Genomic DNA, 22,998 nt, shown 5'->3' on the forward strand with positions numbered 1-22,998 from the left:
GTTCATCCATACTACCTGAAGCCACTGCGGTCATCCACAGTGCGTTTCCAGAGATCTTTTTTGCCACGTACCATCCGGCTATGGAATGAGCTCCCCTCCACGGTGTTTCCCGAGCGCTATGACATGTCCTTCTTCAAACGAGGCTTGTGGAGAGTATTAAACGGTAGGCAGCGGCTTGGCTCTGTCCCTGGCATTGCTGAAGTCCATGGGCGACGGTAACCACTCACCATCCGGTGGGCCGTATGCTCGTCTGCCTACAAGGGCAGTAAAAAAAAAATTCAAAATCATTAAGCACAAATCCGCCGTCATCATGAGTACCAGTTCAAAGATTGGGACAGTAGTTATAACAGACAATTGAGACTGCATTTATTAATTAAATAAAACCACAAACAAAAATCTCATTTCAAATTTTTATTCTTTCTTTTCAAAACATAATTAACGTGTTCCGAATGTTTTTTTTTTTTAAATTATTTATTTTTATTATTAATATTCACGTTTTTTTTTTCTTTCGCAAACCCTCTCAACGTCACCTCCATTCAGCTCACTTTATTGTAATCGAACGATTGAAGACAATAACAATTTTGGAAAATTTATCAAAATTACAATTATTTTTTTTTGTGCCTTTTAAAATAACGCTTCTCAATCTTAACTCTCTATAAATAATGTAACTACGAGAAAATTTCTTGAATGGAAACCGAGGGAAATAGCTAACTTGCGATAACTCCACCAAAAATCACACTAACGGTAGTCCTTAAGCTAATTTCTACCTTAAAATTTAACTCCCTAAGATCGAAACTCAGACACCCGACGCAGTCCATACTCTACACGAGCGTTTTGTTCCTCGCTAAAAGCATTATAACTAATAAAAATTACTATTTATATATACAAAAGGCGTTTTTACACTATTCAATTTAGTTAAAAAATAATTTATCGCTTCCACATAAATTTCAAATTTCCTTTCCTAGTCAGCTAGTCCAACTTTTTATTTATATTTCTTAACTTATTACAAAATACTTTTTTTTAGAAATAAAACGCGTCCGCGCCAACCCTGGATCGTTAGCGCAAACTCGCAAGGGTCAGCCCTGCGTTCCGCATTCGGTCACAAGACCATTCATTTCGAAACTGTGTGTATCGTTAGGTTAGGTTCACACGGCATTGTCTTGCACGTTTATTTGCAGGATACGTCTTAACGACTGAATGGTGGCACATACATTGTACATAGAACCATTCACACGTCGTTTATACTACAGATGTAGCTCCTGAGTGAGTGATATAAAAGATATATATGCACGTGCTGTCGCAACCTATCGCATTTTGACGGTAGTTTTTGGCACATCAAAGAGCTTAACTGTTGAATTGAAGCCGCCAAACTTACACACGTTTGCCACTGTGAAGCAATAGCGCCATGAGACCACACATGTTCAGCGCAGCCGGTTAAACCTCTAAATATGATGCTAATGAGCAAGTCATTTACTATCTCAAAATGTACACATGTTTTTTATTTTATTTTATTGCTTAGACGTGGGTGGACGAGCTCACAGCCCATCTGGTGTTAAGTGGCTACTGGAGCCTATAGACATCTACAACGTAAATGCTCCACCCAGATATAAGTTCTAAGGTCTCAGTATAGTTACAACAGCTGCCCCACTTACATGTTAAGTGTTCAAGGTCCCCAAATGTAGTTATGGGTCAACCTGGTGTTAAGTGATTACCGGAGCCTATTGACATCAACAATACAATCCCAATCCACCTTGAGACATGAAGTCTTAATCACAATTGTATAGTACAATGGCTGCCCTACTCGTCAAATCGAAGGCATGATTGCTTCGCAGAAGAAGCAGGGATGGTTTTGGTGCACAGACTTTCTCCCACCAGAATGCAGTGTATTCCAGCACATATGAACCCCAAAATTTCTTTAACAAACATACTCATTTGACTCATATTAAGGTCTGTGTTATACAGGAGTAATGTATCACCAGGTTATTGGAGTGTCAGTTCTATTATTCTGAATAAATATATTAAAATCAATTAGTTATAATGTTTTTATACCTTAAACAACATGTCACAGTTTTGATTTATGACAATTGCCATAATATGATATTTTTTTACTATCAATTGCACATTTAAAGAACTATCCCTAATTTTATATTAAGTATTTAATAATGAGCGGTGTCGGTCAATTTCTACAATACTAGATTAAACAATTTAATAAAACAATAATTTAACAGGACATTTAGTCCGTTTGTTGAGCTATTAACAGGAATCAGCTGTCATGTTTAATAATTAGAGGGAAATTTTTTTGGCTTACCAAAAAATTACTGCATGAACATTTACAAACATACATCTGTGTATTAGTCAAACTCAGAATAAAGCTTAGTAGGGGCATAAAGTCAGATATCCAAAACTCAATTACCTCAGATACCTTTCAAATTATTTATATATACATGATGAGTGTTTTTTTAAAGTCAATAAATATAGTTTTCTAAGTATGCCCTCGGTTTTATAGGAATTTAGACCTTAGTGCACCCACTTAAATTTAAAATTTCAGGTAATGCCTGACTTTACATTAGACAAATGCGAGCGTGGGGTCATTGACTTCGCACGTCAGCTTGTGAACAGTAATGTTTTTTCTGTGCAAAGATTATGTCAAGTAAATCTCTATATTTTAGGTACATACAGTATTACATGTGGACGCCATTATTAATGCAATGCAGTAAACCAAATCGAACGGTGGTTAATATTTGTACATACGCACATTATGCTGACTTAATTTTATAGTGGCACAAGTTATAATTATTTTAAAAATATTATTTTAAATTTATGGTGTGGTATTATTTTAAAAAATATAAAAAATTTAAACATTACGCCTTTAATATTCTCACACACAAATCGGGTGCGACATGTCACTCCTATTTCCTCCTATGTATGCATGTGTGATTAGATGCTTGAAGGAAGATTTCAGATTTACAAAATAGTAACAACACTGTAATTTGAACCTAGATAAATTTGTATAGAAACAATAAAGTTGCACCATTTACGGTTATTTGATACTATCTTTGCAATCTGTCGTAAAGTTTCTTATAATACTTTTTTTTTTACTAAGTAGCTTTTACTTAAGTAGTTAAGTCTAGTAAGTAGTGACGTGAATACTTTAGTGTATATATCTAGAAATTCACAAAACATTGAATCAGAAAACAGCTAATATTCCCCACAAATATCTTTACCGTTATATGCTAGCGTTCCCTATCTCCATTAGTCGCCTAACTAAATCTGTCTAAAATATAGACTAGACTAAATCTCCCCAAAAAATGCCCATATAAGTAGAAACTGACTAATCAACATTAAAATTGTCCCATAATTTACCATGTTCTATTTAATATATTTGCCTCTTGAAAACAACTTGCTATCTGCTATGTGTGGCTATATTTCTTAAACAGTACGTATAGTATATCCCAGTATTCTGAACTAAGTCATATCATTGGAGCATATCACAAAAAAAAACATATAGAAATATCTATGTTTTTTTTTTCATTTTAGAGGAAGAGTAAATTGATTAAATAGTCTTCTATAGCTTCATGTTGATCAGAAACTTATAGCTATTACTAGCTATAGGTATATTTTGACTTGAACCACTATTGATTTCAGTCAGCAAATGCGAAACTCACAGAAGTCTATCTTCTCAAAAAAAATTTGTGTTTGGATAAAGACCATAATTCATTTAACTCTAAGAGACACTTAATTTTATATTATTATAAACCTAAATACTTAAGACTAATACCATAGAAAAGAACTCACAATTGTACATATCCAAGGAACGATTTGAATTTTCTCATGCAGACCGAATGCATTTCTATATGGTTTTGCGATACACTTAACGTTTCACTTGGAATTTACTAGAAGTTTTTTTTTTAAATTTTTTATTCCACTATTCCACTGTAATTTTATAGTTCACTGTTAATTTTTCTCAATAGTCATATACTAGCTACTGTAGTCTTTGTCACAACGATCATCGTGGTCCCAATATTTCTTATTCCTGGGTACCTCTGTAACATTTCTCCGCACTGGCTTTCCAGCCGACGAGTCCGTATCAACACTATCCCTTCGCCCTGTCTTCCCGTCCCTAGAGCTTCTAGAGATAGACCGCTCCTTGTATTCTTCATTGATACCGTCTTTGCTGTTTTGCTTCCAATTTTTCATTCTATTTTGGTTTGTATCTTCATTATCAGTTATCTCTTTTCTCCAGTTCTCAGCTGGCCTCCTGCTACATTTCTGGGTTTCACTGTTGACCCTTTCAGTCTTGCGTTCCACATCTGACTCGCTCACTTCAATTTGACTTTTAGTTTCATTCTCATATGTTTGTCTTTCATTGTTAATTTCCGTGAAATAATCACCTTGAGCATTGAAATTAACATTGTTCAATTGATTCTGTATGTAATTCCCATCACCCTGTTGTAGATAGTTTGAATAGTCATCAGGGAGTTTGTACTGGTTCTGGTATTTTGTATAGTTCGGTGGTAAAACGGCTGGATTGAAAACTGGTTCATCATCTTTCTTTTCCTCTTCTGCCTGCCTCCAACTGTTTAAATCATATCGTTTACTCAGACTATTCTTCGTTGTCCACGTATCAAAGTTATCTTGACTGACACACATTGCTTGTTCCTGTCTCAAGAGACCAGCACCGGCTCCTAATATTGGTCTGAGTTTGGGTTTTGCATCGTCATTTAGGATGACTTGAGATAAATTCTGCGCTAATGTTTCCTTCTCTGAAGTTTCCTTCCACGATCCATATGTGACTTCATTGTAAGTGTCGTCTGTTGATAATTCTAGATGGGCCGCATAAAATTGCTGTAGAGTATTGGGGAGAGGTAAGAATTTGTTTAGGCAGAGATCAGCGGAGAGTAGCAGCCATATGATGCTGGGAGGTGGTGGTGTTAACAAACGAAGCCGTATAGAGATTGATAAGTCTTCTAGTTCCTGTCCTAACACTGTCAATAGCTCGCGTCCATTTTGCATCAACTGTGGAAGAGTTAAGAAAAAATTTATTAACAGTTGATCGTATGAATCTATGAATATTTGCTACACACCTATTATTGCAAACCAAAAAATTTCTATACGATTAAGTATTTTAAAATACAAAATTAATTTGTTATCATAATAATTGTAAATAGATATACTTTAAAAAAACCGACTACAAATAGAAAAAAAAAGATATTCCAAAACAAATATACACTAAAAACATTAATCACCGAAATCGGTTGGCGTGATATTGAGTTATTCATCTATTTGTCGCGCACGTACTTAATGCAAATTTAAGACTTATATAATTTTCTCATGGATACCAATATCAAAACAGGACTAAATTGGAAAAATGGGATCACACGGGAAGCGTCAGCTTTATAATAAAAAAAGAATCATTAAAATCGATTCACCCAGTCAAAAGTTATGAGGTAACAAACGTAAAAAAAAACAACAGTCGATTTTTGAAGTCGGTTAAAAAACTTAATTTACACTAGTTTTATGATTGATTATTTCAAGACTCAATCTAATTTTATGCTTGTATATTGTCATTAAATACCTGTGTGGCGAGACTCCGATGTGCTCTCACGTCATCACTGGCTAACAAGGACCTCACATACTGCAGTAATGGACTTGCCAATATGTGGACTTTGTTGCCGTTGCATAGTCTGGCCTCTGAAAAAATATAACATTCGACTCGTTAGTGGATTGCTTTAGCAAACCAACATAAGGTGCACATGAAAAGTGGAACATAATTTGAGAATAATATAATGTATTCTTTATTTATTTATTTAATATATTTTGTAAACACAGCTGTTAGAAGAAACATGACAATAAGGATACAGAGTACAAGGGCACTACTTCATGTTGAAATCTCTTCCATTAGGCCCGCAGAAGGAAAAAAGGAAAAAAGGAAAGGAATTAGGAACACAATCCTAGTGTATACAGTAATCATTACATATAATAATATATAAATATTACAAGATACAAAACAATATATGGGTCGACTATTATCAAAGCCGGCAATGTGACTTTTGGACAATTATTGGTAAATCAGAAAAACGAATTATTGACTTTGTATTCCATTGGCAGTCACAAAACTCTTCTGAACGACATCTTAGATAAATAACGGGTTAAGTATTACCTTTATTTAATGCAGGTTTTGAACCGTATTCTTTGAAGGAGACGATTATATTCAAATCAATCTGTATTGACATATCAATAACATTTTTTTGTCCAAATGCACAGATTGCCACCTTTGATAATAGACGACTCATATGTACATACTTTCTTTTTTATTTTTGCATTTTTATTTTTTTATATTGTACTCAAAATATACTAATGCAATAATTGCTGCTTGGCATTTATTTCCATTCATGCAAGGGCATTCATGTTTTTGCACTATTTAATGGACAAACATTCTATATGTACGGTTTGCACATACCTAACTAATACGTGGACACGCCGTGCTTCGTCATTGTGGTGTCAGGTTATTTTATTATATTATTAGAGCGGTGCACTTAGCAACACGCACTCGTTAAGATGTTACTGTCTGTGCTTAACCGACATAATAAAGGTGCTCAAACAACATACTAACTTTTTGGAATTCTACAAACTTCCCCTTGAACCCCGACACTATAATTGATTCGATATTGAATTGAAGGTACCTGCAAAATAATCACCCATCAGGTTGGCGGCGTTAACTAGATATTGTGGATTTGCCCGTTCCAACACATCTAATTCTGAAAAGAAAAAAAAAGAAAATATTAAGTATTCAATTCATATCTTAATAATGATTACTTATTTTATAAAAACATAAATAAATAAAAATTAAATAGTAGAAGAATACGATTCAGAATCAGTGTTGTTTCTCAAGTCGGTTGCACAATTCATATTGTGATGATGATGCATATGGGCTGCAATGACATGACTTTTATTTTTAATTTATTGGCCTTGTAGGCAGATGAGCATACGGCCCACCTGATGGTGAGTGGTTACCGTCGCCCATTGACTTCAGCAATGCCAGGGGCAGAGCCAAGCTGCTGCCTACCGCTTAATACTCTCTTTTCTTCTTATAGACTTTTCAGTCATTTAGTGGTAGGAGTGGTAGGACCTCTTATGAGTCCGCACAGGTAGGTACCACCACCACGCCTATTTCTGCCGTGAAGCAGTAATGAGTTTCGGTTTGAAGTGCGGCACAGCCGTTGTAACTATACAACCTTCGAACCTTCATGAGACCTTCGAACTTATATCTCAAGGTGGGTGGCGCATTTACGTGTAGACGTCTATGGACTCCAGTAATCACTTAACACCAGGTGGGCTGTGAGCTCGTCCACCAAACAAAGCAATTAAAAAAAAATCTTGTCACATCTTCCGAGTTCAACGAGATGATAAATAATAACTTACTAGAAAACGTTCCCTGCATTACTACATTGAGGAGAGAGGCGCGTAGCAACTGCTGTCTCTGTTGTCTCGTGAACGAAGCACCCACAGCCGCCAGCTTGCGGCACGTCACCGAATTCAATAGGGCGGCAGCTCTGAACGTTGCGAACGCTTGTCTGGAGCAAACACAAAACGTACTGGATTTATGGGACATTCTGATTGGGCGAATATTTAACGATTTCATGTTAACCCTTTTTTTTTTTTTTTTTTTATTGCTTAGGTGGTTGGACGAGCGCACAGCCCACCTGGTGTTAAGTGGTTACTGGAGCCCATAGACATCTACAACGTAAATGCGCCACCCACCTTGAGATATAAGTTGTAAGGTCTCAGTATAGTTACAACGGCTGCCCCACCCTTCAAACCGAAACGCATTACTGCTTCACGGCAGAAATAGGCAGGGCGGTGGTACCTACCCACGCGGACTCACAACAGGTCCTACCACCAGTAATAACCCTTTGAGGTTCAGGACCACACGTATTCCACATACATTGAAATCCAACTTTTTGCTATAGCATTCGTTTGTGAAGCACACTTGCAATTTGACAAAATATTAGCCAAACTCAATGCTTCTAAACCCCAAAGAAATCTATTCAAAAATAAATGTATACCTAAGTTTTTATTCAAATATTAAATTTACTGTTATAGTATATTTTAAACTTTGGCTGCGATTTACATATTATTACTTAATGAATTTTTATAATAATAATAATAAATTAATAATAATGAAATTTTTAATCATTAATTAACCACTAGTAAAGATGTATTGATATATCCATATATATTCGTACTGTGAACAGAGTATCTATAATCAATATCTAAAAGCCCTGTTATGATCCCATTAAATACGTGTATGTAACATTACTCACTGAAGTCTTGTTTCGTCAGGGCACATGCTAGATATGGTTGTCTCAAAGTGTCTCAATTTCCTATTGAACTGTATACCGTCTTCACCAGGAGAAAACTGTTCCAGCTGTGAAGAGAATAATAATTTTGTTTTATTTTTCTTCCACGTCAATACCCAGATATGATATCCAGTCTTCTTCTAAGAAAAATGAGGATGTTTCTTATATTATCATTATAAAGTTGATAAGGCATAGTACGTAAGGATCAATGCAAGAAGTAGTTTCGAGACTTTTTTTATTGTGCAGTAGTTATCAAAGCCCATAGGTATCGGTGTGAATACCCTTCCACCCACCTGGAGATAAGTGGTCAGTCTCATTTGTATTGTATGACTGTGGTTCTAACCTTTAAACCAAAATATATGACTGCCTTGTGACCGAAATAGGCAGTATCTAAATATCTACCCAAGTGGGTTTACAATAATGTGCCATACCACCAGTTGTCGTGTTCTGATTTACTGCTCATTGAATAAATCTTCAATTCAAATGTTCTCAGTGTTCTGATTTTTTTTTATGATTGAAGGATTACGGATGGCCCGGAGGCCTTTCCAGTTTCACCAGGACAGGTGTTCTGATTATATCATAGAATTGAAAGTACGAATTCTATTTAGTGCTGTGGTGTATTAGTTCATTCTTCTTCTTCTTCCAGTGCCTCTTCAATCCTGAAGGTTGGCCGTTAGCTTTCTATATTCGTTTTTATCTGCAGCCAGCCGGAACAGCTGTTCGACGGAGGCAATACCGGTCCACTCCCGGATATTCCGGAGCCATGATTTCTTTCTTCGCCCAGCACGTCTCTTTCCGTCCACTTTGCCCATAATTATCAGCTGCAGCAGCATGTATCGATCGTTCCTGAGCACGTGGCCGAGATACTCTATCTTGCGCTTTTTGATAGCAGGCAGCATTTTCCGGGACATATGAACGCACTGAAGCACGGTTTCGTTCCTGACCCTCTGCGTCCAACCAATGCGTAACATGCGACGGTAGCACCACATCTCGAATGCCTGTAGGCGTCTTGTAGTGTCCTCTTCATTTTGTGTTCATTCAAAATTATGTAATTACTGCAATCTTGTTTTATTTTTCACACTTTTATGAACCTTTTGGTGGACCGCAGCTTGGCTTTGCCCCTGACATTGCTGACGACCATGAGCGACGGTAACCACTCACCATCAGGTGGGCCGTATGGTCGTCTACCTACACAGGCAATAAACAAAAACAAGAAAACTGCCATTAAAAACTTCAATGAATGTGACTCAAAAATTGTGTGACTGAAAAGAATTCTATGGGTCATATTTTTAAAAACTAAATTCATTGCATTTTTAAATTTTATTTGTAATTATTTTAAAGATTCTTCAAGCTTCTTCCGTTGAGCTTTTAATACCTACTATTGATGCATTACGTAGATTGCAAAAAATAATCTCTTACCAAAGTCAGCAACGGTGTGTACTGCTCGTCAATGTGCAGCAATTCACTGAGTACTGCATCATCTGTGTTTGTCTTAGTGTCCTGTTTCTCATCTTGTTCAGTCTCCCTCTTGTCCCGGCTCTGTGACTCCCTGCTCGCATCTGCGTCGAAATAGGAAACTGTCTTTTTTCATTATATTTACGAAGAATGAATTTTAGCAATGAAAATGAAATTACTGAAAATGTACATCATTCCTCGACCATTTTAACATTACGATAGTGCCTGACACTTATAGAGCGGAATAAAATGTACAGTTTGACATGTACCATTTATTTTACACATAGCTGACAAACAATGTTTAAAATTTTTTAAGTTTATTCATGAATATGATACCGAGGTGAGGTAGAGAAATGATATGTCAATGACTGTTATTGTAACGATCGTTACTTTGTACCCTGTAACAAAACATATTGGTTGAAAACAAAAGAAAACAGACATATTTAAAATTCAAATTATTAAATCAGAGCCATGAAATTATTTTACTGTTATTGGTTCTTGAAATACTTGCACATTTAAAATTAATCGATAATCTTGGACACAATAAATTACATTGAGATTAAATAGATACAGGTCAAGCTGATTAACAAGTGTTAAAAAAGTGATTGCTAATAAATTTTTATTGCAACAATTTTTCAACACAGAAGTGAATATACTCTACTGGCTTGAATTAAGGATACTTAAGTTCGTTAATTAGACATTTCAAACTTTTTTATAAGCACACAGAAATAGGATACACAGTAATTTTTGTTGGTCTATCTACCGTAATGACAACAATTCAATTCAAGAACTTGCCAAACACGTAACAATATTTATTACCTTGTCATAAAGTGCCAGCATTGATTTCGATTTTTAAATGTCATAAATATTATACAACCCTGGCTTCAAATGCTCAGTAATAGATGATTGACATTTAAAATAAAATCTTATCAATATTTTTAACAGTAAAATTAGGATATTTATAATTGAACATAACTAAATAATATCATTCTAAGAGTTTGACTCCCTTTCTCTCTTTTTTTAAAGCACCACTTCGGTTTGCAGCTCTCACAAGAACTTTTAAATTAATTTTAATTGTGAACTATTATTGATACCAACTTCAGTCATTTTGTGAATGCTATCACATTTGGCATTTTTTTTTATTTTTTTTATTACCTTTGTAGGATGACGAGCATACGGCCCACCTGATAGTGAGTGGTTACCGTCGCCCATGGACTTCAGCAATGCCAAGGGCAGAGCCAAGCCGCTGCCTACCGCTTAATACTCTCCACAAGCCTCATTTGAAGAAGGACAAGGGCATGTAGTGGTTCAGGCTCTGTGTACTTAGTGCGAGTTATTTAACATTTTCGATAGCGTAAAAGTTAGTTCATATTTGTATGGAATGGGACCGTTTGCCGCTAGAGGCGCTGTTCCAGCTGCATACAAAATTGGGCTAATTTTTACGCTATCGAGAACGTTAAAAAACTCGCACTAAGCACACTGTTCGAATTAGGAGCCCTTGACCGAACACACCTTATAAGTTCACAGAAAAAAAAAGAACACTAACCAGTAGCTCTGGGACTAAGTTCGGAAAGTGTCCGGACTGCTTTTTCCTCCTCTCTGTCAGTATCACCGGGCCTCGGCTCACGGAGCTGATGCCGCCCAGTGTAGCCACGACCACGGCCCGTTGACATTATATACTGGAATCGTGAAAGTTGTACATAGTGGTAATTTCTATATATAAACTTCTTTATGACGGTTACTGTATCCTAATGGTGAAATAGGGAACTTTGATTTACACTTTGTACCTGTTTTTCTATCTTATATCACAGCACAACGCATTTTGAAATGAATCTATCAATGTGGTTTTTGTCTATTATCATAACAGTTGGATTGCATTCCAATTTGAGTGTTCTATTTCCCATCCCAAGTGCAGTCATGCATGGGGAGAGTGCAGAGCGTCTCATTCGATACTAGGACTTCAATATCAAATGTACTGACAAAATGGTGTGATATGTTAGTTTGGCAATATTTGTCTTAACAACTGGTATAAAATCTTAGTGAGCTCACCAGTCCCATTAGTTGTAGACGGTCTCACAGACACAAGTTCAAATGAAATAAAATGAACAAAGATATCGGAGTACCTGCTCAACAGCTATTTTTATAGCTACAGCATTTCTAAATTTCCAGGCAACTTATATATGCAAACTTTACTTTTGCTTTGCAATTATTAAATTTAGAGAAAACAGTAGCAATTTATTATGTATAATTAAGTTGGTGAACATCTTCAATTGATGCTGTATTTACATTGCCGTTATTTATGTATATGTACTGGCGATAGGACCTCTTGTGAGTCCGCACGGATAGGTACCACCAGCCTGGCTATTTCTGCCGTGAAGCAGTAATGCGTTTCAGTTTGAAGGGTGTGGCAGCCGTTGTAAGTTTATTGAGACCTTAGAACTTATATAAAAAGGTAGGTGGCGGCATTTACGTTGTAGACGTCTATGGGCTCCAGTAACCACTTAACACCAAGCGGGCTGTGAGCTTGTCCAACCACCTAAGCAATAAAAAATAATAATAATAAAAATGTTTGTTATTTCATGTTTTTTTTGTGTTCCATATTGCTGTTGTTTCATATGCATATTATTGAAACTTAAGATTGCTTACTTTATGCTGTGATTTGAGGTATAAATGCATGAATATGAATAAATTATTCATTTTATCTAATAAGCAAAATTATAATCTCCTATAGAAAAAAAACGAAAACAAGTTTATTTTCTCGAAACATGAGTCACATCGATCTGAGCTTAACAACTGCGATCGAAACAGTAACCAGGAGCAGATCTCTAAAGTCGCATATTAACATTAATCAATAAAACGAGTACATTTTTTTACTAAAAAACACACTCCGCACAAAAACGAATACACAATACTACATCTACGTAAATAAATCTACATAATAATAATGTATGTGCAATGAAAATAATACTTGTGACGTAAAAATTTTTCAATGGAAGTTTACAGAAAAATAAATTTTTAAACGTATGCTCATTCGAAAGAGATCAATGAAAACGTTTAATTTATAGCCTAATCTTTTATTTATCTCGTTCTAGAATCGATTTTTAAGTATTTTTAAGCTAGAAATGCAGGAATATACCTTTGTCTGCCGGTAAACGCATCAATGACGATGTTGCTTCGTACACTTTTTGAATAAAGAATGTAATCATTTATCTCCCAATGCAATGGGAATACATGATAATAAAAATACAGTTGTAGTTATTTTCACTTACCAAATATTTAAATGAAAATTTGATGGAAGTTATTTATTTGCTAAATTGTTTGAGCGCACAACGGTTGTCAACACGTTTCACTTCCATATTGGACTAGTGATTACGTACAAGTTTAGTATGAAGATCAATGCGTCAGAATAACGGTTTTGAAGATTGGGACCTATGTCGAAGATCAAAATCACTGAAATGCATTCGACTAACAAGCAGTTTTTGCTTTGGAGATTATAGTGTCGCATAAGCTCACTTTAACATTAAACATTTTTGTACTTAATTTTTAAGAAGCTGTAATAATTTTAGTTTAAAAACATAATTAGTAAACATTTAAAAAATGGTCGGAATGTTTTCTTTTTTTTCCATGCCTACGCTGATGGTTTAGACTCTAGAAAGACCATGTCAGCGTCACCGGGCTAGCAGGTTAGCTCACGGGGCTCAAACCTGACGATGTTGCACGATCCTTAGCAAGAGTCGTGCTTCGCAGAATCTACCACCACCGAGAAACGCGACCCTCTGAGAAGATCTGGCGAGAAAATCAGTGGGCTGTGTCTGTGGGTTAATATACTCCCCGAACCCTTCATCGCAGCGATGAAGGGTTCGGGGAGAACGACGACCGGAATGTTTTCTAGTCCCGATTTTGCAATAATAATCGAAATAAATCGACTCAAAGCCGTGAAAGAATCGGTTCAGGAGCATCGATTTAGTACTGCCCGACACTAGTTCACACCGATCGAAAAAATTGACGTTTCAGAAAGGAAATGCCTTGGAGAGGGAATTGTAATTTCAGCGGATAATTGAAGTTTTTTTCCACATCTGTTTAAAAAACATACACGCGTTTTTTTTCACGTTAAAATAGAAAAAAACAATTTTCATTTCAATGATTTCAATCCATGTGAAGTAATATGAACTATTTATTTGAATCACATAACAGGCGTCCTAACGCACTTGTGTTTTAATTAATTTAATTGTCATTTTAATTGTGTAAATAAAGTCCGATATTTTTATTTACATCTTAACGTTATTACGAATCGATTGGTACCTATAAATAGCTTTAAAATTGCTGTGTGACGTTGCAATTTTCGAAAAAATATGTCCGAAGGCCACGGCGAACCTAATCAGTGTCGGAAAGAGAGCGTGGCCGGGGCTGCGGTGCCTAGTGACAGTCCCGTGACGGATCCGGGACAGGTCCGGGCAGGGAATAGCGACAGTGGGGCTGCTAAGTTCGACGGCCCGCGCGGGAAAGCCGGTGCCTTAAAGAAGTCCGCCCGTTACAGAAGTAGATCACTCTCTGCGTCTTCAGCCGATTCATACAGCTCCACGTCTTATACCGGTAAGTGAATATGTAAGGAAAAATTTGATTTATTTGTTAAAGGTTTTAAACTGTACGCCACATTGTCATGGAATGCCCACTAACGGGATTCGCAGGCCAAGTGGAAAATCTCAAAAATGTAACAAAATAAGCTATCGATTATTTCATAAGCTGTAAATTTAAATTATAACCACGCAGTGTAAATGAATGCCATACGATAAATAAATAATTATGAATGTCTCAAGGGAAAGTTGGAATATCGGTATAAAAGGATTCTTTTAATGTCCCTCTTGATTATTGTAATTCAAGAAGACTTTTAATCATGTAAATTAAAAAAAAAAAACTACCCCTGACATTATAATATATACTGTGTTGCTGAAGTGCAAGACTAGTGCATTTATTTCCGAGTTAAATGAGAATAAATTCAAATTAATGTTAAAGGTCAGTATGTGCTGTATGATTATGAATGTTAAATAAAAAATTTCATCTCAAGCCCTGAGGTAGGTGACAATGTTAACCTCATATCTATGAGCTCCTGTAACCACTTCAAGCTAGGTTTTTTTTTATTGCTTAGATGGGTGGACGAGCTCACTGTCCACCTGGTGTTTAGTGGTTACTGGAGCCCATAGACATGTACAACGTAAATGCGCCACCCACCTTGAGATACAAGTTCTAAGGTCTCAGTATAGTTACAATGGCTACCCCACTCTTCGAACCGAAACGCATTACTGCTTCATGGCTGAAATAGGCGGAGTGGTGATACCTACCCCTGCATACTCACAAGAGATCCTACCACCAGTAAGAACCACTAGTAGGGGGACCGTGAAATTGAATAAATAAGTTCCTTAAACATTAACATCTGCTGAATTTCAATGTCCCTAATGCTTCAGTCTATTGCTCTTATTTCGTCTTCCATGTGGTAGAGACCCTGCTGCTTTCTCTACGTAGAGACTCGCAGTGTTGCTTGAATATGAAGGCCCAACACAGGTGTGTCTTTGTAGAGTTATTCATGGCCTAAACTTCAGAACAAGTGAGACTGTTCTGGAATGACATGAATGATGATGATTCATGATTCCTTTTTTTTATTATGGCTTTCATAGGCAGACTGTCTGCTGAATGGTTACCGTTGTTAAGGGACGTCAGTGATGACAGAGCCAAGACACTGCCTACTGTGTCAAGTCAATCAATATGTACTTGAGACAGGAATACTTTTTTTTTATCCTACCTATGCTGATAGCCTTGAGAGGCTATTTCAGCTTCGCCCTAACATGTAGGTGAGCTCACGGGGCTCAAACCGGAGTGTTACTAAAACTGACCCTAGCAAGAGCAGTGCTTCGCAGAATCTACCACCGGATCGGAAACGCGACCCACTGGGAAGATCTGGTGAGAAACTCAGTGGGCTGTGTCTATTGGTTAATTCGCTCGTGGTGCCTTTCGTCGCAAGCGACGGGTTCAACTAGGACGGTGATCGGTGCTTGTGGTACCTAAAAGCACCGTTAATGGATCGGGAGGATCCGTAATGACGTGTTTTGGGCGACTCTCTCACTCACGACTCTGACACTCTACAAAACTTGCATACGCCCCGTCATGACCTATGCAAGTGTAGTGTTCGCTCACGCGGCCCGCATACACTTAAAATCCTTCCAGATTATTCAATCCCGTTTTTGCAGGATAGCCGTCGGAGCCCCGTGGTTCGTCAGGAACGTCGACCTCCATGACGACCTAGACTTAGAGTCCGTCAATAAGTATTTGCAGTCGGCGTCGATGCGCCACTTCGATAAAGCGGCACGACACGAGAACCCTCTCATCGTGACCGCCGGTAACTACATTCCCGATCCTGCGGACAGAATGGAAAGCAGTCGACGTCGCCCAAAACACGTCATCTCGGATCCTCCCGATCCACTAACGGTGCTTTTAGGTACTTCAAGCACCGGTCACCGTTCTCGTCGAACCCGTCGCTTGCGACGAAGGGCTCGACGAGTAAATTAACTCTCAGACACAGCCCACTGAGTTTCTCGCCGGATCTTCTCAGTGGGTCGCGTTTCCGATCCGGTGGTAGATTCTGCGAAGCACGACTCTTGCTAGGGTTCGTGTTAGCATCGTCGTCAGGTTTGAGCCCCGTGAGCTCACCTACTAGCCACGGTTACGCTGAAATAGCCTCTCAAGGATATCAGCTTAGGTAGGAAAAAAAAAAGCAAGTTTTGTAGACCTTATTACGAAGGGACAATTTGCTTCGCTCCAGGAATACTAGCGAAGGGACAGTTGTTTCATTAATTAATTAATTTTGTAATTTATCATTTAATTATCAAGTTTAAGCACACATTTTGAGTAACATATCTTCGTCAGTACAGCGTGGCACAGCGAAGTGTCGTGTCGAGATGCTCGGACACTTGGTCACTCCTTTTTTAGCTCCGACCCCTGGATCGTCTTCCATCCACTTTACCCATCACCATGAGTCTTTTTAAGGTGTCAGAAAATAAAAATACATAATGGCATCTCAATTAAATAAATAAATATTTACTAACAATCACGCCACGTTAACTGGTCCCGTGCCAACTTACGAACCAACTAGATAACGGAAATAAATATAAGATTTTTATTATACACATACATATATTTAATATACATCCATAATCCTGGAAAAGAAATTTTATATTTCGATGCCCCCAATGAACACTACGCTAACTCCAAATTCGTAGGTTTACAGGAGGAGCGTTTAAACGAAAAAAGTTGATAAAATCTTATTAATATTGCAGATATATTTATGGTTTTTTTTTGTGTAACTAGCTGATTTACTCTTGCTTCGAACCCCATCAATAATGATTTGTAATACTTTTAAAATAGTGAAGCGATTTGCGTGAAAAAAGAATACTTCAACATTTTTAGTTAGAGTAGTGTTCATTTGAGGCATCGATATCATACAAATATCTTCCCTTGGCGAGATCCGAACCCGCGACCCCCTTGTGTAGTGACCATGTCACTTACCACTACACCAGACGGCCGTTGAAGTGAGATATTTCGTTCAAAAAAAATACCTCCATTTTTGTACTGGCTTTTCTTTTTCTTTTTAGAAACGTATCTACCGTGTTATAGGGGGGGGGGGGGGGGTTATCTATATACAAGAATACATTCCCGATCCTGCGGAAAGAATGGAAAGCAGTCGACGTCTCCCCAAACACGTCATTTCGGATCCTTCCGATCCACTAACGGTGCTTTTAGGTACCTCAAGCACCGGTCACCGTTCTCGTCGAACCCGTCGCTTGCGACGAAGGGCTCGAGGAGTAAATTAACCCTCAGACACAGCCCGTTGAGTTTCTCGCCGATCTTCTCAGTGGGTCGTGTTTCCGATCCGGTGGTAGATTCTGCGAAGCACGGCTCTTGCTAGGGTTCGCGTTAGCAACGTCGTCAGGTTTGAGCCCCGTGAGCTCAGCTACTAGTTAAGGCTCCGCTGAAATAGCCTCTCAAGGCTATCAGCTTAGATAGGAAAAAAAAAACCAAGAACTGTTGGTAGGTTGTTTTAAGCAGAAATAGTAGATACGAGTTATTGATTAATTTTAAAATGGTAAATAAGCGAACCACCGTGACACGAATACGGCTGCATAATTAATTGTCCGTTCGATCACGTGATGATTGCGTATGGTAGCTTTTTTAATTTTTTTTTGTTGCTAAGATGTGTGGACGACATCACAGCCCACCTGGTGTTAAGTGGTTACTGGAGCCTATAGACATCTACAACGTAAATGCGCTACCCACCTTGAGAAATAAGTTCCAACTTCTCAAGTATGGCTGTGGTAAATCTGTGGTACGGTACTTTACTAACCACCTAACGCTAGATTTATATATTTATATAGATATTTAAGAAGTTGTCGTGGCCTAAAGGATAAGACGTCCGGTGCATTCGTATATAGCGATGCACCGGTGTTCGAATCCCGCAGGCGGGTACCAATTTTTCCAATGAAATACGTACTTAACAAATGTTTACGATTGACTCTCACGGCGAAGGATAAATCGTGTAATAAAAATCAAGCCCGCAATATTATAATTTGCGTAATTACTGGTGGTAGGACCTCTTGTGACTCCGCGCGGGTAGGTACCACCGCCAAAAAAAATAATCAAAAAAATGCTGCCTGCCGCCATGCCTGTTTCTGCCGTGAAGCAGTAATGCGTTTCGGTTTTAAGGATGGGGCAGCCGTTGTAACTATACTGAGACCTTAGAACTTATATCTCAAGGTGTGTGGCGCATTTACGTTGTAGATGTCTATGGGTTCCAGTAACTACTTAACACCAGGTAGGCTGTGAGCTCGTCCAGCCATCTAAGCAATAAAATGTCCAGGCGGCTGGCCAATCCTTCGGCTGGTCGTAGGACCGTCGAGGCGATTCGCCCGGTCCTTGTGGATTGGGTGAATCGTGACAGAGGACGCCTCACTTTCCGGCTCACGCAGGTACTTACTGAGCATGGTTGCTTCGGTGAGTTGCTGCACCGGATCGGAGCCGAGCCGACGGCAGAGTGCGACCATTGTGGTTGCAACTTGGACACGGCTGAGCACACGCTCGTCGCCTGCCCCGCATGGGAGGGGTGGCGCCGTGTCCTCGTCGCAAAAATAGGAAACGACTTGTCGTTGCCGAGTGTTGTGGCATCGATGCTCGGTGACGACGAGTCGTGGAAGGCGATGCTCTACTTCTGCGAGTCCTCCGCAGATAACAGGATCTCCGACATGCCCCGCCCTCCATCCCAGGTGAAGGGCGGAAGTCCGGCGATTTCCTCCTGACAAAAAAAAAACAAAACCAATAAAAAAAAATAATAATAATATGTTAAGATTAATTCTCGTTATCGTAATTGTAAGGAATTTTGTATACACACTCAGCACATTTGTCTTGTTTGGTCGTGCACACATGGCCTATGTTACAAGCCAGATTTTTGCTTCTTTTTTTACTTATTGTGTATCTTTTTAGCTTGTAATGTGTATTGTGTGCCTAATAAATTAATAAGTAAATAACAGATAAGCTTGCGGTGTTTTTTCAAGAGCGCCGAATTCTGAAATGGAGTTAGGTCAGATTGTTACCAAGGCGAAGTTAAACGGAGCAGGACAGTGACGGAATAGTGGCTGATATTAAGTCGCCGAGGTGCCAGAACTTATGGCCCGATGGATTGATAGCATAGTAGAGATAGCGGAGTAAACTTTGACGAGAATGGCGGGCTATCGAACATTCTTCTTCATTTTCTCCACTTTATTCCTTTTTTTCCCTACCTATGCTGATAGCCTTGAGAGGCTATATCAGCTTCGCCCTAACATGTAGGTGAGCTCACTGGGCTCAAACCGAAGTGATGCTGACACTGGCCCTAGCAATAGCAGTGCTTCGCAGAATCTACCATCGGTTCGGAAACGCGACCCACTGAGAAGATCCGGCGAAAAATTTAGTGGGCTGTCTGTGGATTCCTCATTCCACTAGGTGAGGTCGGCACAGCGAATTTTTCTCTTCCATTCTCTTCTATCAGCCGTCATCTCGAACCTCACTCCCCTCTCTCACATATCGTCATTCACACACTCCATCCATGTCTTCTTCGGTCGACCTCTTCCCCCTCTATCGAACATTATGGCATAAAAAGAAGAGACCTATGCCCGGCAGTGGGTATCAAATCTGAAGATTTCTCAACAAGGCCTCTGTCCGTGGTATCGACAAAGGAAGATTTGCCACTGAGCGTGTGAGATTGTGCGGTAGATCAATCCGAATTGTATAGTTCCGATCTTATATCGAGGGGTGAAAGGCTATTGGGCTTAAGCGACAATTCGCTGAATACGCTAAATTTATCTTCCGAAGTCCCGTTTGCCTTTGTAAGCTCGAAAAAAATCCACAAACAAAATTATATTTAAGTTCGAATTCGTAAAGAAATTTCTTAACGACCGAGTGTAAGTAACCTTTTTGTTTTTAATGTCGGCCCATCCGGCAAACCGCGCGACGCGGATCATTAAAATTCTCCATATTAAAAATTTATTTATAGTAGGCAGTAATAATAATTACGGGCAGTGTTACGCGGCTTGGTTAGAACCAATCGTTTCGCTGCAGGTTCGTGCAGTGCGACGGTTGGTTTGTATGGAAACGGCTTTCGTATTGTAGCTAGCTAGTTCCTGCGGTTTTTTTTCCTCGAAATTCCTTACTGATTGTTACTTACTGATTGAAGGAGAAAACATGTTGCGCCGACCCCAGGTGACTGGGAAAAGGGCAGGAGAATGATGATGATATGATTTTCTTTAAGCGACACAATTAATTAGATGAGAAAAATCGTATAACTACGAGATCTTCGAAATAGATGACCCACTCAACACTGCTGCTACTAAATAAATCGAACGCGCGACCTAGATGAGTCTAGTTTGGAGGTACAAAAATAACACACTTAATGATTAGAATAGTTTAGGTATGTCTGATGTTTTACTGATCTTTTAGATTATTTTTTAAATTTAAATCTTTATTATAAAAAAAAGAACACAATATTCCTAACCTAAGAAGTACATGTTATTATCCGCAACATGCTTCGTCAGATTACAGAAATAAAGTTATCAGCAACATGCTTCGTCAAAAAGTACAATACTTACTTTCAGCCGCAAGCGTCGTCATAAGTAACATAAAGGTCCACGCTAACAGCAATGCGCGCGTAGGCATCGGCTAGTCAAACAAGCCACTCTGGATCGCACCCGGCCCGAAAGTACCCATTACGATAGCAGCATTGCCACGCTGTATCACGTCTTTTAGATTGTGCAATAAATACAGTTCGAAAATCTAGAGGTTGTTTTAGTACTGTTGAGAATTTGGTCTTAAGTTTTGAAGCCAGTGGCGGCATTCACTGCGTGGTTTCATTACTCCGGTTGCCAACTATAACCACGGAGGCGTTAGCCCGTTCTATGACAGACAAATAGGTATTGACGTCGGCCATTGTAAAGGCTAAGAATTAACTTCAGAAGCCCCGTGAGAATACTTGTATATATACAATTAAAGCATACCTAAAAACGGCTCACAGTTAATGTTGAGTCAGGTAAAGCTCACGATGACCTCAATTAACTTTCAAACTTTCGCGTTTCGTTACTTTCATTGACACACTAAGAGCTGTAGAAAACTGTTCATGTTATTCTTAGTGAAGCTAGTTTTGGGATCAATAAGTTTAATCGATAAATGTTCTTTTTTCTCTATCTATTTGCTGGTGGCCTAAGGGGCTATCCCAGCTACGCTGGACGGGTAGAAAGGTGCTCTTATTAGTGGATAATGATAAAACAAATTTAAATGGAAGGGCTTCCTCGGCCGTGTACAGTCGGTTCTGGAGGTAGAGTTCCACCTGCCTACAATTCAATACTCTCCTAAAGCTTTAATTTTTTAATTGCTTTTTCCTACCTAAGCTTGAGAGGCTATTTCAGCGTAACCTTAACTAGTAGGTGAGCTCACGGGGCTCAAACTTGACGGCGTTGCTAACACGAACCCTAGCAAGAGCCGTGCTTCGCAGAATCTACCACCGGATCGGAAACACGACCCACTGAGAAGATCCGGCGAGAAACTCAGTGGGCTGTGTCTGAGGGTTAATTTACTCGTCGAGCCCTTCGTCGCAAGCGACGGGTTCGACGAGAACGATGACCGGTGCTTGAGGTTACTCCTAAAGCCTTGTTTGAAGAAAGACATGTAGGTATTAACACTGGGGAGATATTATCATGATAGAGTTCTTCCAAATCCAAAGCCAAGATGTTCCTAGCGTAACTAAAATCTAAATTGTCTACAGAGGTTCCAGATAATTTAGCTTTATAGACTATTTAAGGATTAAAACTGGAATATCTTCCTCCAACGCACTTTGGTATGTTTTTTCGAATAGCAAAATTATGTAAATGACACAAAAATAGGTTAAACCGATCAAAAGATAAATGTTGAAGCATTTATCTAACGATAAAAATGCAAACTATTGCGTAAGTAAATTATGTTGTTTGTTTATATTATCTATGATAAACACGATGACAGACAGTTCAGCGCAAGTGACAGGAGTGCTTTTTTTAACAAGTTAAGCCGGTGGCAAATGGTTACGATTTATAATGGCGTTTTTAATGATTTTATGACAAAAAAGGTTTTTCAATAAATAGCTTGATCATGCCTTCTTCTTCTCGCTTCGTTTTTCCTCAATGCTGACGGTCGTGACCATCGTTTCGCCACAAGAGTTCATTTTGGATCACTCTACGCCATTTGACTCAATGACATGCTGTCTATTGATGGCATGCATTGCTATGCAGATGATAGCACGGGGGATGCGCGATATATCGGCCATCAGAGTCTCTCTCGGAGCGTGGTGCAAGAGAGACGATCAAAACTTGTGTCTGAAGTGGAGAACTCTCTGGGGCGAGTCTCCGAACGGGGTGAATTGAACTTGGTTCAATTCAACCCGATAAAGACACAAGTTTGCGCGTTCACTGCGAAGAAGGACCCCTTTTGTCATGGCGCCGCAATTCCAAGGAGTATCCCTGCAACCTTCCGAGAGTATCGGGATACTTGGGGTCGACATTTCGAGCGATGTCCAGTTTCGGAGTCATTTGGAAGGCAAAGCCAAGTTGGCGTCCAAAATGCTGGGAGTCCTCAACAGAGC

General features: G+C 38.7%; 2 protein-coding genes, 1 long non-coding RNA gene and 1 other non-coding gene across 6 annotated transcripts in view; 3 read left to right on the forward strand and 1 right to left on the reverse strand.

The window, feature by feature from the left end:
• Positions 1-396: 396 nt before the first annotated feature.
• On the reverse strand, positions 397-13,225 carry LOC101736907 (uncharacterized). 2 transcript variants are annotated; one of them, XM_012696436.4, is made up of 8 exons: positions 13,085-13,225; positions 11,362-11,494; positions 9,780-9,919; positions 8,325-8,428; positions 7,423-7,574; positions 6,684-6,758; positions 5,576-5,691; positions 397-5,016 (listed from the first exon to the last, which is right to left on the reverse strand). In XM_012696436.4, the coding sequence occupies exons 2-8, from the start codon at positions 11,486-11,488 to the stop codon at positions 3,979-3,981; spliced, it is 1,752 nt and encodes a 583-aa protein (XP_012551890.1). In that variant the 5' UTR covers positions 11,489-11,494; positions 13,085-13,225; the 3' UTR covers positions 397-3,978. The 2 variants fall into 2 exon arrangements, with proteins under 2 accessions (XP_012551890.1, XP_012551889.1); XM_012696435.4 differs by having other exon boundaries at positions 9,780-9,937; positions 13,085-13,223.
• On the forward strand, positions 11,141-11,289 carry Mir2807d (microRNA mir-2807d). Its single transcript, NR_107535.1, has one exon. It is a non-coding gene; the product is annotated as a microRNA mir-2807d (primary transcript).
• A 581-nt stretch (positions 13,226-13,806) lies between the features above and the next one.
• The window catches only part of LOC101737039 (adenosylhomocysteinase-like 1), a 43,431-nt gene continuing 34,239 nt past the window's right edge, over positions 13,807-22,998 (forward strand). Inside the window, exon 1 of one of the 2 annotated variants that reach the window (XM_021352676.3) lies at positions 13,807-14,408. In XM_021352676.3, the coding sequence (XP_021208351.1) occupies positions 14,168-14,408 (241 nt within the window). In that variant the 5' untranslated portion in view covers positions 13,807-14,167. The remainder of the gene's footprint in view (positions 14,409-22,998) is intronic. The other variant, XM_062673635.1, reaches the window with a different exon arrangement.
• LOC134200613 (uncharacterized) lies at positions 20,579-21,165 on the forward strand. The gene is made up of 2 exons (XR_009975602.1): positions 20,579-20,764; positions 20,987-21,165. It is a non-coding gene; the product is annotated as an uncharacterized LOC134200613 (long non-coding RNA).

This window comes from Bombyx mori, chromosome 2 (genome assembly GCF_030269925.1).
Source record: "Bombyx mori chromosome 2, ASM3026992v2".
NCBI classification, from domain to species: Eukaryota; Metazoa; Arthropoda; class Insecta; order Lepidoptera; family Bombycidae; genus Bombyx; species Bombyx mori.